We start from the raw sequence: 14,601 nt of genomic DNA on the forward strand, positions 1-14,601 counted from the left end.
TGGAAGTCAGCATCCCAAGCATCCATGAAACCCCTGCACAGGACTGGTGAGAGTTACCCTGGCGCCGTCCTTTGGCAATCTCAGGCCTCTCTGTAAGCTCCCAAGCCGTGTCGTAACTCCTCCCGTGGTGCTGACTCAGCTCTCCCAGTCTCTTGTGGGGGAGAGCTGGAGTTGAACTCCTTCCTGCTTCCTGCCTCTGTCCTCCCTGCTTTGCCCATGGCCCAGTGAGCCTCCATCCTTGTTAGGTGTCTTGAATTACTGAGTTGCTTAAGGATTGGGTGGACCAATGAAATTCTTAGCGATGTCTCTAGATCCACATGTGCACAAAAGCACACTCTAATGCAGTGGTGTGGGGTGTGCTGAAGCATGCCCTCTCAGGTCAGTCTAAGCATACATAGAGTAGACCTGTCTAACAAAACAGGGAATGGACAGTTAAACCCATTCTGTTGGGAAATACTCTCTCCTTCTAAGTACCTTTAGAACGTGAGTTTCTTCAATTAATTACTCAACTCATTTGCTTTTCCTGAATGATCCTAAGTTCTTTTCTCAGGTGACATCTGCACTCTGCTCAGTCCAAGGAGAAATCCCTGCCCGCAGATGCAATGACACAGCGTGGCTCCCAACCTCATTTTTCATTGCTTACTGTTATGGCAGCTGCCATCCATGTCCACCCTGCGTATTCTTAGAGCTCTTCTGGAGTTCATGGGGCAGACTTATGGTTGAACTAAAGGGAATTTTTTCATATTGCTCTAGCTCCAGATGATTATCCCTAGTATCATTATATTAAAAAAAAAAAGGCGTTTGAAGTAGTGCAATATATATTCTGTGCCTCAGAATGTGGCACGTGTGGCATGAGAGAGTTGTGAGGCCACGAGGACTGCCCAGACAGCATGAGAACTGTAAGAGCAGAGAGCTATAGGTGATGCAGCGCTATTTGTGCCACCCGCAGGAAGCGGTAGCTGGGACAAAATATGGCCAGAAGAGTGATCAGATTGCGTTTGGTAAGGAACTATTTCATTGGTTGTAGAACTTTGACAAAATGTATATTCAGGATGATGATCAGCATGCCAGGTGCTGGGACCATGCCGAAAGAGAAATGGTCTGAAAACGTCGGTGCCATTTGCAATATATCCCCTTCCACAAAGCCCTCAGATCCAGGGACGGCCTGAGGCCAGCCGTACGAGGCTGCACAGGAGCAAGCGCTGGGTCCTGCGCTGTGGTCATGACAACCGCGTGGCAGCTTGTGCAGGATTGGGCTGAGGTAGAATTCCAGCGGCCCACTGATTCTAGAATGTTGGGTGTTGGAATCTTCTGGTGTGTGACATGGTCTTGCCTCCCCACCCTGTCGTCATGGCGGAGCAGCCTGGTGGCCCTTAGTGATGTCACAAGAGGCTGGAATGAGGGGAGGAGCAGTGCGTGCTGCGTCCCTTCATTGGAGCGCTTGAGCTCTGCGTGAGTAGCTCGCTTGTTGCCCTTGTGCAGCGACTGAGTGCTTTCATTTTCACCCCGTCTTGTGCAGCATATCTTGTAGGTAAGCTGAGACAGCGTGGGATGGACGGGTGGGCAGAGAGCTGTTGAAAACTGCTGTCTGGTGGAGCTCCTAGCAGCTCGTACTGCTTACTCTTGTCCATCAGACGTAACTTTCAGCCAGTACCTGCATTCCCAAGCGATCCACAAAGATGGCATTTGTCCCGTGGCTTTTCCCTTGTCATCTTTGCTCCATTGTGCAAGCTCACAGACCTGTTCCTTCTCTCTCCTCTACCCGCTCCCTTGGTGCAGCTTTCGCTCGTGGAAGCACAGAGCAAAGTGACAAGAAACAGCTGCGAGTTCAAGGAATTGTCTACCTTGTTCTGATCTCCTGCCAGGTACGTGCCACGCTTTGTCCCCCCACGTGGTTGACCAGCACTGTGTCACACCATGTTTGGTAACACAGCCTCACCCTGCTTTGATGGGACACTGGTCCCGTGTGGGTTTTTTCCACTTCCCCTCCAGCTCCGCCCTCAGGAGGATGCTGTGTGTGGTGCTGTGACCAGCTGGTCTGAAGGAAAGCAATCCCTTAGGCAAAGGGTGCTAGCCCCAGTTTGTGCAGAGCTGCACAGCATGACCCAGGGACACAAGCACGCGTGCTTTGGCTGCGTGAGTGTGCGCGGCAGCTGTGGGGAGCACAGCAGAGATGTGAGCAGAGGAAATCCATGTGCGAGGCTGCGGCCAGCGCTGGACATGAGGCTGGTGGGAGCCGGGGGCTGGGGAGCAGATCCACCCCCAGCAGTGACTCCTCTCACTGCCCTGCTGCTGCGCTGTCGGAGTGCTCTGAGCACCTGCTGCTTTGTGCCAGTCCCCATCTGCTAGCAGAGGGACAGCCGCTTGGTCAAATGCTGCCCAGTAGGCTGTCTCGTTTGATTTGACTGAACAAAGTGGCTGTTTCTAGAACACCTGCCTATGCCAGTGGGTAACTGAGGGTAGTTCTGAGGAAGTCTCTCAATAGCGTGGTGTGTGACCAGAGAAAATATGAGCGTGTTTCTTTTCATTCCAGCTTGTCGTGCCTGCTGTGATGGGTGTCGCGTGCAGCGAGATCAGCTGTGGGCCTGACATGGCACGGATGGAGGTAGAGTGTGGAGCTCTGATTGGTCTTTGTTCCCTAACGTGAGCCAGCAGAGTGAGCTGCAGATGTGCTCTCCTGCTTTTCAAGAGAGAACGAATCCTTGTGGCTCTATCAGTGTCACTGAAAAGCTGCGTTAAAAGCTTCATGTCCTTGCGGCAGGCATCTAGATGGCTGTGGAAGTCATAGTACCAACAGAATCAGATCCGATGTTGTAAACGTGCAGAAGCATTTTCCCCGTCCTGCCTGGATGTTGTCACCCACAGACAAAGTGCTGTTCTCATATTCAGCAAGTTCAAGGAAGCTGGCACTTGTAGTGAGCCAAGGATTGGGTCAGTGGCCCAGCTGCTGTGTCCAGTCCACGGCTGAGGTCTCCAGGCAATGGGTGACAGGAAGTGAGCAGACTCTTACGCTCCTCTTTGGGAAGGCAGTAGTGCAAGCGTGGCAAGTTTATAAAACTGCTGGAGCCGTCTCGGTTGTGGAGTTTGTCCTCTTAGTCTGGGTAGAGAGAGATGCATCTTTGCACTGCCTGGCGATAGTGCTGCGCACTGGAAAGAGAAACAGCTGTTATTAGACTTGCAGTTTCTTGTTAAGTGCTCATGATAAGGACCGAGTGCATTTCCTGCAGCTTTCTCTGCTGACATGCTCCTCACCCTGAAATCCTCCTTGCAGCCCTCAGCTCCTCACCATGGCCTGTGCTCTCTGTTTCAGGCTGAGAACAACGGGAAGCCCCGGCTGGTCCGTGAGGAGTCATCTCTTAATATCCCAGCTATTGCTGCTGCCCACGTTATTAAGAGATACGTTGCCCAGGCACCGGATGAACTCTCCTTGGAGGTAAGCAGTTAAGGGTGTTCCTTGTTGTCCTGTACAGAAGAGTATAACATGTGAAGCTATCAGGAATATTCTCAGACACCTTCCGAATGTTTGGTGAGGTGAAGCCCAGAAGATTCAGTTCCAGATCAGACTTGCACTGGGTTGGATGCAGGGAGGAGTTCAGCCATCTCTAAACTATGGCTCTATTTGGCATTGGAATCTTGTGATCCAAGAGCTACTGCCCAGTGTGGTAGCCTGGTCTCTGAGCAATGGCAGAGCAGTGTATGGAGTGTGCAGATCTGTTCAGGATCTGTTCCGCTGACTTATGCCTGCGGTTTAATTGGAGCTCTCCCTTTGGCAAAGAGCCTGCTGCTTCTGAGAACCATTTCATACTGAACAGCTGAATTCTGTATGTTGTGTATTGTAGTGACTCTTCTACCTCCACGTTCAGTTATACGACTGCAAATGCCTGAAGAGCTGCACTGGTGCAATGGCTCTCAAGCTTGACGATATCGGGCGGTGCAGAAGAATGCAGTCATTTGAGCTGCGCTTTCCTCTCAGCCGTGCTGAAGCTGGGATTGATGTTGCAATCTCTTGCAGGTGGGAGACCTCGTGTGCGTCATCGAGATGCCGCCTCAGGAGCTGAGCCCCCGCTGGAGAGGCAAGCACGGCTTTCAGGTAGGCCCAAGCTTCAGACGTGAGAGCGCAACTTCGGTCGAGGCAGGAATCTCAGCTTAGAGCTGCCCTGCCTGCACAGCATGGCTCCACATGGAAAATGGTTTCCTTGTGCTGGTGTCAGAGGACTTTCCCTTTTGCTGTGGGCTTGGGCCAGAGCTGGAAGTTTGTCTTTGTAGGAAACTGCCTCCTCAGTTAACTTAGAAAGAAGAGCCCTCACAATGTGCATCAGGTCACGGCCACTGAACCGCATCTTTGGAAATGCAGCAGCTTTTTAGGACACGTGTTTCAGTGTCTCTGAGCATCTGTGTTTGCACCCGTGCGGAACACGCATGAAGTCAGTGTCTTTAAGGAAGTTACGGCCTGTCAGCTGAGGCAGGGGGTAACAGAGCCTCTGCGTGCTTGCTGCTGCTGCTGCTGGCTGCAGAACGCTGAGTGGCTCAGAGCTGGGGATGGCAGCTGCATCTCAGTCAGCAAGCAGAAAGTTCATAGGCTGTGCTAACTCAGATACAGATGCATCAATCTATCAAGCTTCTGTATGAAGTTTTTCCCTTCGGGCAAGCTTAAGATTTAGGGGTGCATAGCATACTTGTCCTTTCCCCGCTCCATACACAGTTTTATGGATATTTGCCTGCCAATTTGGAACAATTATTAATTTTAAGCAGGCCATTTTTTGGTTGGATTGTCTTACGGAGCATCCGGCAGACACGTGATGAGGAAAATGTGATGTTTGAACAGTTCAGGCCTGAGAAACGCTGCCTTCAGAATCGCACCTCTCTTCTTCTTGTTACAGGTTGGATTTTTCCCTGGTGAGTGTGTGGAGCTCATTAACGGAAAAATCCCGGAGTCTCTCATCAATTCAGTGCCAAAGCCAGGTACGATGAGACATTTGATGGTGCAGGGAAGGTAAATGGAGTCTTTTTTGGGTGTGTTCCGTGTTTAATACCTCCCTTATCCTTCCCACCTTATCCTCTGTGCTGATGATCCTTCCTGCATAGCACGGGGCGTATGGCTGGTGTTTTGTAGGCAGTGAGAATGAGGGAAGGCAAAGGCAGTTCTCCTGCAAGTCCGTACGAGGCTGAGAACAGCCAGCGTCCCTGGTGGACAGATAGAGGTCTGGTTGTGCTAGTGACACGCTTGATCAGAACGTGGCTTTTCAAGAGGGTCCTTAATGCCCAGGTTGAACAAGCTAAGCAAGAGGAGTGCATTCAATTCCATCAGAACGTGCAGAGATTTGGCCCAGTCCTCCTGTGTTTATGACTGGAGTTGGGGAAATCCTAGAATCCTTGTAGGATTGCTTGGCATGGAAGGCAGCTCAAGGATCATCAAGCTCCAAGCCCCCTTGCCTCAAGCTGGGCTGCCAACCAAGCTCCACGTTTAATGTGAGATGAGACCCCACTGACCAGGGCCCCGTCCAACCTGCCCTTGGACTCCTCCAGCAGGGATGGGGGAAAAATCCATTTTTGTGTGTATACTTGTTGGTAATGTTCTTCCCGTTTTGACGTGCTCTGTAGAATGTGTTGTGCTCGGCCTCGTCCACCGGAGCCAAACCTGAGATGAACTGGTTTCTTCCTTTTGTTGTGCAGTGCCAAAGAAGCGCGGCAAGCTCCTCACCTTCCTTCGTTCCGTGGTGAAGGCCCGCCCAAAGCAACGGAAAGAGCAGGAGGTGGAGAAGGAGAGGGTGTTTGGCCGTGACCTGGGAGAGCATCTTCTGCACTCTGGTTGTGATGGTAAGGGACAGTCCATTCCTGAGAGCTTCCCTGTTTGGGGACCTAGAGATGAAAGGGAGATGGTATCTAGCAAGGGGCAGGGTGATACCAGTGGAGAAACGGGGAATGGGAGTTGATGGCTGAAAGATGAAGTGAGGCTAATGCTCCCAAGAGACAAGCACGTTTGTATTTGCTTCAGCCAAGCCCGGCTGGGCTTAGTGGATGGGATGTGACGGGAGCGCAGCCTGAGGCAGGACTTGACTGAGGAGCTCCAGTAACCGCCGGCACGTGTTCTTTAGTCCCCCAGGTCCTCCAGAGCTGCGCCGAGTTCATCGAGCAGCATGGCGTGGTGCAGGGGATATACCGCCTGTCCGGCGTGGCGTCCAACGTCCAGAGACTGCGGTAAGAGTGCTGCGACTGACAGACACAGCTGCCAGCAGGGGCACGTGCCCTGTTGCGGGCGTTCAGAGGCCTGCGGGCAATGCCTTAGCACAGAGAAAAGGTCTCCTTTGGGAACATCCCATCCAGCACGGCTGACGTGGTGCTGGTGGCCGAGTGTTTGTGTTCTCCTGTACATCAGGAAGCCCTTCTGATTCTTGATTGCATTGGGTGTGGCTTTTGACTTGCTTTCCTCTTTCTCAACCGCTTTCGTGTCCTCTGCAGCCAGGAATTTGAGTGTGAGCAGGTTCCTGAGCTAACCGTCCGCGACGTTCACAGCGCGAGCTCCCTCTGCAAAATGTACTTCAGGGAGCTCCCGACCCCCCTGCTGACCGACCAGCTGTACGACAAGTTCTCGGTAAGCACGAGGCAACGCCTTTCCTTTCCCTCTTCCCTGGGCCTCTTGGGAGATGGCTGCAGCAGTGCCCCAGCTCTGAGGCCCTTCTTCTGTTAGCCCCATGGGGTTTACTCGCATGTCTTTGCCACATCCCGCATCGTGCTGATGCCGCTTCTGGTGGGAGGTGGTTATTTCCATATTCATAATGCTTGCGAGAATTCCTGCATTGTTGTTTTTTCTTGTTTTTTGTTGTTTTTTCCTTTTGCTATTCCCCAACTCTTTCTGGAACGGGAATGGGATTAATAGCCAAGTGTACTTGCAGATGAATGCCCCCTGCGAGGAGCTGAGCTGCCCAACCAGGCTGTAAACCGGCCCGGTGCTTGGACTCCTTGGCCGTGGTGGCACCAGCTGCGTGCCGCTATGTTTGCCAGATGCCTCTTGGAAGGCCTAAAATCTGTCCCTGTGTTGACCAGCAGCATGCTGTCCCCATGGTTCCCACCCTGCGGCAGGTATCTCGCCTGATTTGTGTCTCAATCCCTTTCTGCCCTTTTCCAGGATGCTGTTGGTGCCACTACAGAGGAGGAGCGGCTGGTCAGAATGCGGGACGTCATCCAGCAGCTGCCCGCTCCTCACTACAGGTCAGTGCTGCCCTCAGCCTGCTGAGCTCAGCCCTGCTGCACTTCAGAGGGCAATGGTGCGATTCCAGGCTTTGTCTCACGCGAGCAATGGGATGCCTGGGTATGCTGAAGCGGTTGAAGGCTATGCGGGGTTAATTTGTGGGGTGAGTTCCTGGGCACGGGAGCACGCTTGGTGCAGCTGATGGCTGTGGCTGTGCTGTGCTGGTGCTGGGTGCTGCAGCGTGGCACTTGGTCAAGTTGGGTCTACTTCATCTTCAGCATCAGTAGCAGTAATAACAACTAGTGTGAATTGAGGTTTGCTTTGTGAGTGGCAGCACGGCATGCTGGCTGGTGCTGAACATTTGCCGCTCTTGTTTCCCAGGACCCTGGCGTATCTGATGAGACACTTGGCCTGTCTTGCTGCAAAGAACTCTGTCACCAACATGCACGCTAAGAACTTAGCCATTGTGTGGGCTCCAAACCTCCTAAGGTAAACTTCTTTTTCCGTTTCAACAGAACGCTTACATCTGTTCTCCAGTAGAATAAAGCAGTCCTCCCTTCTTCTGCACCACATGTGCTCTTCTCCTGTAAAATGTGCAGTGAGTGGCTGACAGCAGAGCAGGAGCCTGGACTGTTCTCCAACCCCGCGTGGGCACAATTTCTAGCTGAGCATTGCTGCTCTCTTGTTTAGATGGGACTGGTGTGTCCTTGATCAGACAGGAGAACTTCTTCAGTGGCATCTCTTATATGCCCGCTGCGGAAGTCTCCAGAGAACAAATGTGACAGCTTTGGGCTGCAACAGTTCAGACTCGGAGAAGCGATCTTGGCTGAATGACTTCTAAAACCTGCCTTTTCTACAGATCACAGCAGAGCGAGTCTGCCTGCGCCAGCGGGAGAGCTGCCTGCACGGAACTGCAGACGCAGTCGGCTGTGGTGGAATTCATCATCGACCACACAGACGTCCTCTTCTGCTCCACATCCGGATCGGACATTGCAGATGGAGCAGGTGAGTGTCTTCCTCCATTAGCTTTATCTTGGTCAGACACCTGGATCAAATGCAGGCCTTTTCCAAGTCCTTTGAAATACACTTTTCCTGTCGAGGGAACAGCAGACTTCTGGGCTTAGATTGGAATCTGGCGTCCAGTTGCTGGATGCTGAGAATGTGCAAGCCCAAACTTGACAAGGAGAAAAAACCATCACTGTCATTATGATGTTTTGCAAGCAGGTGAAGCTTGATTAACGTGTGGCAGCAGAGCTTTCTCAGTTCCCTGCCCCCATTTTCTAGGGTTTTTGTTTGCCTGTTTCGATACAGGGAGCTGCTCTTAATGATGACTGCGTCCTTTGCCATAGACACACCTCTGAGCACATGGTTGTTTTGAGCTGCTCTTCTTCCAGTGGCAAGTCTGAGGAAAACACAGCAGCTCCCCCGGACCTGCGATGGCTGTGCTGCCGCTTTCTGATCCTGGCTCTCACCTGTGGTTTTCCCTTACAGGGCACAGCTCTCTCTCAGGGCCCCAGTCTGTGCAGGCGTCTTCTCCTGCCACAGAGCTGCTCAGCCTGGAGGAGGCGCAGGCACGGAGGCGAGGCCACAGCAGCTCTCCTGTTGTTGTGGCACAGAGCCGGGACATGGAAGTGGAAGAAGGCCCCACAGCTGTACGGGGGAAATTCCACACCATCATCGACTTTCCATCTGAAAGGTAAAGAGGACTTCCTTTTCCAGTACCTTATCATCATTGTTTGGGTGGGTTTTTGTGGTTCCTTTCCGTGTTTTTTCCCCCCCCACCATTATTTCTAGTGCCAAAGTTTGCTGAAACTCAGTTAAACTGATGGTGCCTGAAGTGTTGCAGTGAATCTCCACTCCCTTTGCACTGTGAGACTGAACTCACATTCAGTTGCCCGCCGGGCTGAGTTTAGCCACACAAGGCTGGCATTCCCTCCTTGCTGGGCAGGCAGTCACGAGCTGCATGAAGCCACGCTGACGTCTGTCCTGGCCTGTGCTGGCTGTACCTGGAAACGTTGGGGTTTTCTGGACTTCAGGGCCACGTGCCTGAATCCAATCCCAGTTCTCCTGGAAGCAGAGCTGTTGGTCAGACCTGCTGGCACGAGAAACTAGACATGGCAGTGAGATGGGGCCGATGAGCTGTCAGTGTCAGAGTCAGAGATGCTTTTGGAGTTCCACGCACAACTCACACCATTCCCTGTTTCCTCTCTCCAGACCAAGTCCACTGGGCAGGATGAAGGAATCACCAGCTGGCTGTTGGTGTTCCTGCTTCAGCCTGGGGAAACCATCCTCTGTGGCCAAAGACCAACGGCAGCACCATCCCAGGGAGCCCTCAGAGACAGACATTGTAGTCCTGGCAGGTAAGGGTGCAAATCCTGCTTTCAACACCCTGCTTCTCAGCAACATAGAATTCTTGCTGTCAGTGGGCTTGTATCTCCTTCTAGCTATCCAGCCCATACCTAGCACCTTCAGATCTCCCCTGATCAAGAACCACTTTTGTAATTCCGCTTGTGAGAGTTGGACACCAACCCCTGTTCATTCTTTTATAGGTGATTCGAGCTCTTGTCAACCCAGATGTGCCAGAGCAAGTAGCGATGCTGGGCTGTGTGCTTCCACCAATGGAGAGCTGTTAGGAAGCACAAATGGCTGCGGTTCAGATGACAGCCTGCCGCATAACAACAGTGATGGAGAGAAGGAGCTCATCCAAGTTGAAGCCCTCATTTCTCCCGACTCTGCTGAAGATGCTGACCTGAGCCTGCCAGACACCACAGGCACCAGCCTGGACTGTGACCCGGTGCCTCTGCAGTGCAGCCCAGCCCAAGCACAGCCTCAGTGCCCCAACAGCAGCACCTCTGTGCAGGAGCAGGTCAGCAGCAGCGAGGAGAAGCCGTGCCTCTTGGAGGGGGACTTAGAATCAGGCCTCCAGTCCCAGGCACTGTGCAGCGGCTCTGAGAGCTCTGAGCCGCTCTCTCTGTGACCTTTCCACCCAAGAGAGAACGATTCCCATTTTTACCTGGACCTCTCACGCCCTCCTGTCTTTTCCTTTAATAATAAAAGCACTCTTGTGCTCACTCAACGCCTTGAATGCCTGTGGAGTCTTCATTCATGAGGACTGGGATGAATGCAACAAACAATGAGGCACCTCAGCTTGCACTGCTGAAGCTAAGGGGTGCACGAAGCAGAGCTTGGGGTTAGTTCCCGTTTTGTCTGGCTTTGGGGTGTCTGCAGCTCCCATTCGGTACGGTAGCAAATAATCTCTAGCATCCTGGATGCTGTTCGTGATAACCCCAAGCTTCCTGGCGGTGGCTTTGTGATGCCTTTCAGGGCTTTTTGATGCACTGTGATGCCTTGGCTGCTCCCTAGCACCTCTCTCCTCCTGCCGCGTCCGTTCCTGGCTCCCAACCTCCAAGCTGCCTGCACAGATCATCTGCAGCCCTGTTACCATTACGCTGCGGCAGGACGAGCTCATTCAGACCCGGCCTCTCATTGGTCAGCGGCAACGCTGTCCCGCCCCCGCCTGCCTCTTATTCGTCAGCGGCAGCGCTATCCCGCCCCCACCAGTCTCTCATTGGTCAGCGGTAGCGCTGCCCCCTCCCCCGGGGGTTCCTTGATCTGCGGTTGCTCCGCCGGCTGTGATTGGCTGAGCCGCCGTGCGGGGGAGCGGTCGTTGGGGGCCGGCTGTTGGAGGCGCGGAAGACCTCAGTGGCAGCCGTTGCTGTCCGGGCAGCAGCGAGGCGGAAGCCGCAGAGCGACGGGAGCGAGTGCTGAGGGCAGCTCCGCCGGAGGTGTGCGGGAGAGCTGCGCGGAGGTGTGCGGGACAGGGAGAGGAGCCCTGCGCGGCCCCAAGCAAGGGGAAATAGCTGTAAAGTGGAGCACGGGAAGTTCCGCCCGTGGACGAGAAGGGAGTTCTTCACGATGAGGATGGCACAGCTCTGGAACAGGCTGCCCAGGGAGGCTGTGGCTTCTTGTCTGGAGATATTCCAGTACCGCCTGGACGCCCAGGGAATTTTTTTCCGCTCTCTGTGCTGCCCTCGTGTGGCCGATTTGCGGAACAGCAACGAAGTTTTATCCGTGGTCTCTTCTGCCCTCGTGTGGCCGATTTGCGGAAGTGCAGCGAAGTTTTTTCCGCCGTCTCTCTGCTGCCCTCGTGTGGCGAATGTGCGGAACTGCACTGTAGTGTTTTCCGCTCTCTGTGCTGCCCTCGTGTGGCCAATATGCGGAACTGCAACGAAGTTTTTTTCGCAGTTCTTACTGCCCCCGTGTGGCCAACATGCAGAACTGCATCCAACTTTTTTTCCGCGGTCTCTGGTGACCCCGCGTAACCAATCGGTGCCCAACACCGAGCATGTAAAAGCAGATGTGAATTTTGCACGAAAGAGTCCTGTCTGGACTTTCTGCATGCGCGCTGCGGTGAGGAGAATTGCATATGCGCTCTGCGGTGAGGAAACTGACGCATGTGCAGTGCGATGTCCAGGAAGGCGCATGGGTTCTGCCTGCATGAAGTCGGTGCATGCGGGCTACACGAGTAACCGACGCATGCGCAGTGCTGTGCCAAGAAGCCGCATACGCTGTTCGGTGCTGAGCTGGCGCATGCGTATTACCGTGCCGCGGCTGGCGTATGCGCCTCGCGTGGCAGAAACTGGCGCGTATATATAGCGCGTTACAGAGCCCGGATTTGCTCAGATGTATTGCTTTCCCGAGACATGCTCGTGTCAGTGCTGCTGCACACCGGTAACGCGATCGAGAATCTCCGAGCCGCTGTGAGCCGCTGCGAGTCGCTCCGAGCCCGTCCGAGCTGCTCCGAGCCTTTCCGAGTCGTTCCGAGCCCCTCCGAGGAGTTGCAAGCCGCTCCGAGCCGCTCCGAGCAGCTCCGAGCCCGTCCGAGCCGCTGCGAGTCGTTCGTAGCCCTTCCGAGGAGCTCCGAGCCCCTCGGAGAAGCTCCGCACCGCTTTCGTGCGGCTCCGAGTCCTTCCGAGCAGCTCCGAGCCTTTCCGTGTGGTTCCGAGCCCCTCCGAGGAGCTCCGAGCCGCTCCGAGCAGCATTCGCGCTGCTGCGAGCTGCTCCGAGTCCTTCCGGGCAGCTCCGAGCCGCTGCGAGTCGTTCCGAGCCCCTCCGAGGAGCTCTGAGCCTAACCGAGCAGCTCCGAGCCGCTTTTGCGCCGCTCCGAGTCCTTCCGAGCCGCTCTGAGCCGCAGCGAGTCGCTCCGAGCCCTTCCGAGGAGCTGCAAGCCGCTCCGAGCCACTCAGACCCTCCGAGCCGCTCCGAGCCCCTCGGAGAAGCTCCGCGCCGCTTTCGTGCCGTGCCGAGCCGCTCCGAGTCCTTCCAAGCAGCTCCGAGCCCTTCCGAGCAGCTCCGAGCCGCTCGCTCCGAGCCGCTTTCGTGCCGCTCCGAACCCCTCCGAGTCCTTCCGAACAGCTCCGAGCCCCACCGAGCCGCTCCGAGCTCCTCCGAGGAGCTGCAAGCCGCTCCGAGGAGCTCCGAGCCCCCCCGAGCAGCTCCGAGCCCCTCGGAGAAGTTCCGAGCCGCTCCGAGTCGCTCCGAGCAGCGTTGCACTGCTGCTGCGGGGGCTTTTAAACGGCTGGGGGACGGTGCAGGGCTAGGGTTGGAAGGGGACGTTTGCTGGTTCAGCGGGAGGCGAGCGAGTTGGATGCCACGAGGCGCTGAGGGGCAGCTGTGAGCCGAACCGGTCCGTTTCCGTTCCCGGGTGGGTTCGGGCATCAAACGGCGGAAATAGACGAGGGGCATCCTGGATTAGCGGGGGAGAATCTATCGCTGAGCCGGCGGCCCGGAATCGGCTGCTTGCCCGTAGCCGTAGTGGTTTTTCGAGACAGTTGCTGTTTTGAAGGTGACGGGCGTATATTCGCTGTTAGCCGGAGGACTAATCACCATAGAGAGCGGCGGATGAGCTGCGCAGAGCGGTTAGATCGGCACTTCCGCATTTCTGGGCGCATGTGTTTTGCCGCTGGCGCGACTCGGCGGCAGGCAGCGGCAGTTCCGCGCGTTGGCCACGCGGTGGCAGCAGAGACCACGGCAAGAACTTTCCTGCCGGATCGATGCCGGGATTCGGCGGTAGACGGCGGCAGTTCCGCGCATTGGGGGCTGCCCGTGGGGCGCGTGGAGTGCTGGAGGAGTTGATGGCCGTGCGCGGTGGGGTGATGGTGCCCTCGGCGCACGGCTGTGACAGCGGGGTGGGGGTCGGTGCCCCCAAAATGAGGTGGTGGGCGAGTTGTATGGGGAGTGCATGTGAAGCAGTGCTGGAGCAGCTTGTGAAGGGTGCAGCCCTGTGAGCACAGGTGGAAGCAAGGCAGCCGTGGGAGCAGATGTGGGACCTGTGGGTCGCTTATGCGTCGTTTGTGGGGCGCTGATGTGTCACTTTTAGGGCCCAGGCTGCTATCAGTCATTTGTGGGTCCCTGCTGCCCCGCTTGTGGGGGTACTTATGGGTCAATTCCTGGTCCCTTTGCCAGTTAACGGTCCCAGGCTGCTGTGGGGCACTTCTGGGGCCGTGTGTCTCACTTGTGGGTCCATGCTGTGCCACTTGTGAGGCACTTGTGGGTCCCTGTTGGGTCACTTGTGGGTCACAGGCTGCTGTGGGTCATTTGTGGGTCCCTGCAGTGCCACCTGTGGGGCATTTGTGGGTACCCGTGGTGTCCTTTGTGGGTCCCTGCGGTGCCACCTGTGGGGCCCTTGTGGCTCCCAGGTCACTGAGGGTCTTTCTGGGTCCCTCTCTGTTTCTGTGGGGTTTGGATTGCTGTTGGAGCCCAAAGGCCACATGCTGCCATACAGGCAGGTGCCAGGGTCACCCCCTGAGGACACCAAACCCTCCAATGATGTCACAGCGGCCTTTAATTGCTGTGTGAGGAGATGACGTGCGTTTCTCCCTGGGGAGCCGTAAGCTGAGCCTGGCAGCTGGGCAGCCAGCACTCGCTCCATTGACGCCGCTCATCTCAGCCCTTGTGCTGCACATGCAGCTTCTCAGCACCTCGCTGTATCAGCACTGAAATCTGTGCTCCCCTATTTTATTACAAATGTCACCAATTGCCATGGAGGACAGACTGGAAGCAAAGTACGTGGACCGTCCTCAGCTCGTCCGTGGATAAACCTCCCCTTGCCACACAGGCAGACCCAATTGGCTGCCGGTCATGACTTGTTTTTTTTTTACTTGATTTTTTTCCTTCCTGCTTTTAGGGGAACTTTGAGATCACAGCCTGAAGCAGTGATGGAGCAACCTGGTGAGGGGTGCAGCCCTGCCTGCACAGGTGGAAGCAATGCAGCCGTGGGGCAGATGGGGCTGAGCCTGGCTCCACCCCTCCCTCATATCATCTTAAGGGCTGGCAGCCCCACAGGCAGGGTTTCTTCCTGGAGATGCCTCCTGTGGATTGCTGGGTGAGCTCTGGTTCGTGGGAAGAGGTCA

General features: G+C 55.2%; 2 protein-coding genes and 1 long non-coding RNA gene across 3 annotated transcripts; all 3 read left to right on the plus strand.

The window, feature by feature from the left end:
- The first annotated feature begins 1,587 nt into the window (after positions 1 to 1,587).
- Positions 1,588 to 8,318, plus strand: LOC128073768 (rho GTPase-activating protein 32-like). The gene is made up of 11 exons (XM_052668950.1): positions 1,588 to 1,865; positions 2,534 to 2,605; positions 3,311 to 3,433; positions 4,013 to 4,090; positions 4,881 to 4,962; positions 5,674 to 5,817; positions 6,096 to 6,198; positions 6,460 to 6,592; positions 7,127 to 7,209; positions 7,571 to 7,678; positions 8,049 to 8,318. The coding sequence occupies exons 1-11, from the start codon at positions 1,680 to 1,682 to the stop codon at positions 8,311 to 8,313; spliced, it is 1,377 nt and encodes a 458-aa protein (XP_052524910.1). The 5' UTR covers positions 1,588 to 1,679; the 3' UTR covers positions 8,314 to 8,318.
- Positions 8,319 to 9,024: 706 nt separating this feature from the next.
- Positions 9,025 to 10,281, plus strand: LOC128073563 (rho GTPase-activating protein 32-like). The gene is made up of 2 exons (XM_052668626.1): positions 9,025 to 9,549; positions 9,739 to 10,281. Exons 1-2 carry the CDS (start codon positions 9,315 to 9,317, stop codon positions 10,164 to 10,166), a joined length of 663 nt encoding a protein of 220 aa, XP_052524586.1. The 5' UTR covers positions 9,025 to 9,314; the 3' UTR covers positions 10,167 to 10,281.
- A 2,438-nt stretch (positions 10,282 to 12,719) lies between these two features.
- LOC128073622 (uncharacterized) lies at positions 12,720 to 14,463 on the plus strand. The gene is made up of 3 exons (XR_008202795.1): positions 12,720 to 12,893; positions 13,035 to 13,258; positions 14,376 to 14,463. It is a non-coding gene; the product is annotated as an uncharacterized LOC128073622 (long non-coding RNA).
- Positions 14,464 to 14,601: the final 138 nt, after the last annotated feature.

This window comes from Tympanuchus pallidicinctus, unplaced genomic scaffold (assembly GCF_026119805.1).
Source record: "Tympanuchus pallidicinctus isolate F22 unplaced genomic scaffold, pur_lepc_1.0 scaffold8, whole genome shotgun sequence".
NCBI lineage: Eukaryota > Metazoa > Chordata > Aves > Galliformes > Phasianidae > Tympanuchus > Tympanuchus pallidicinctus.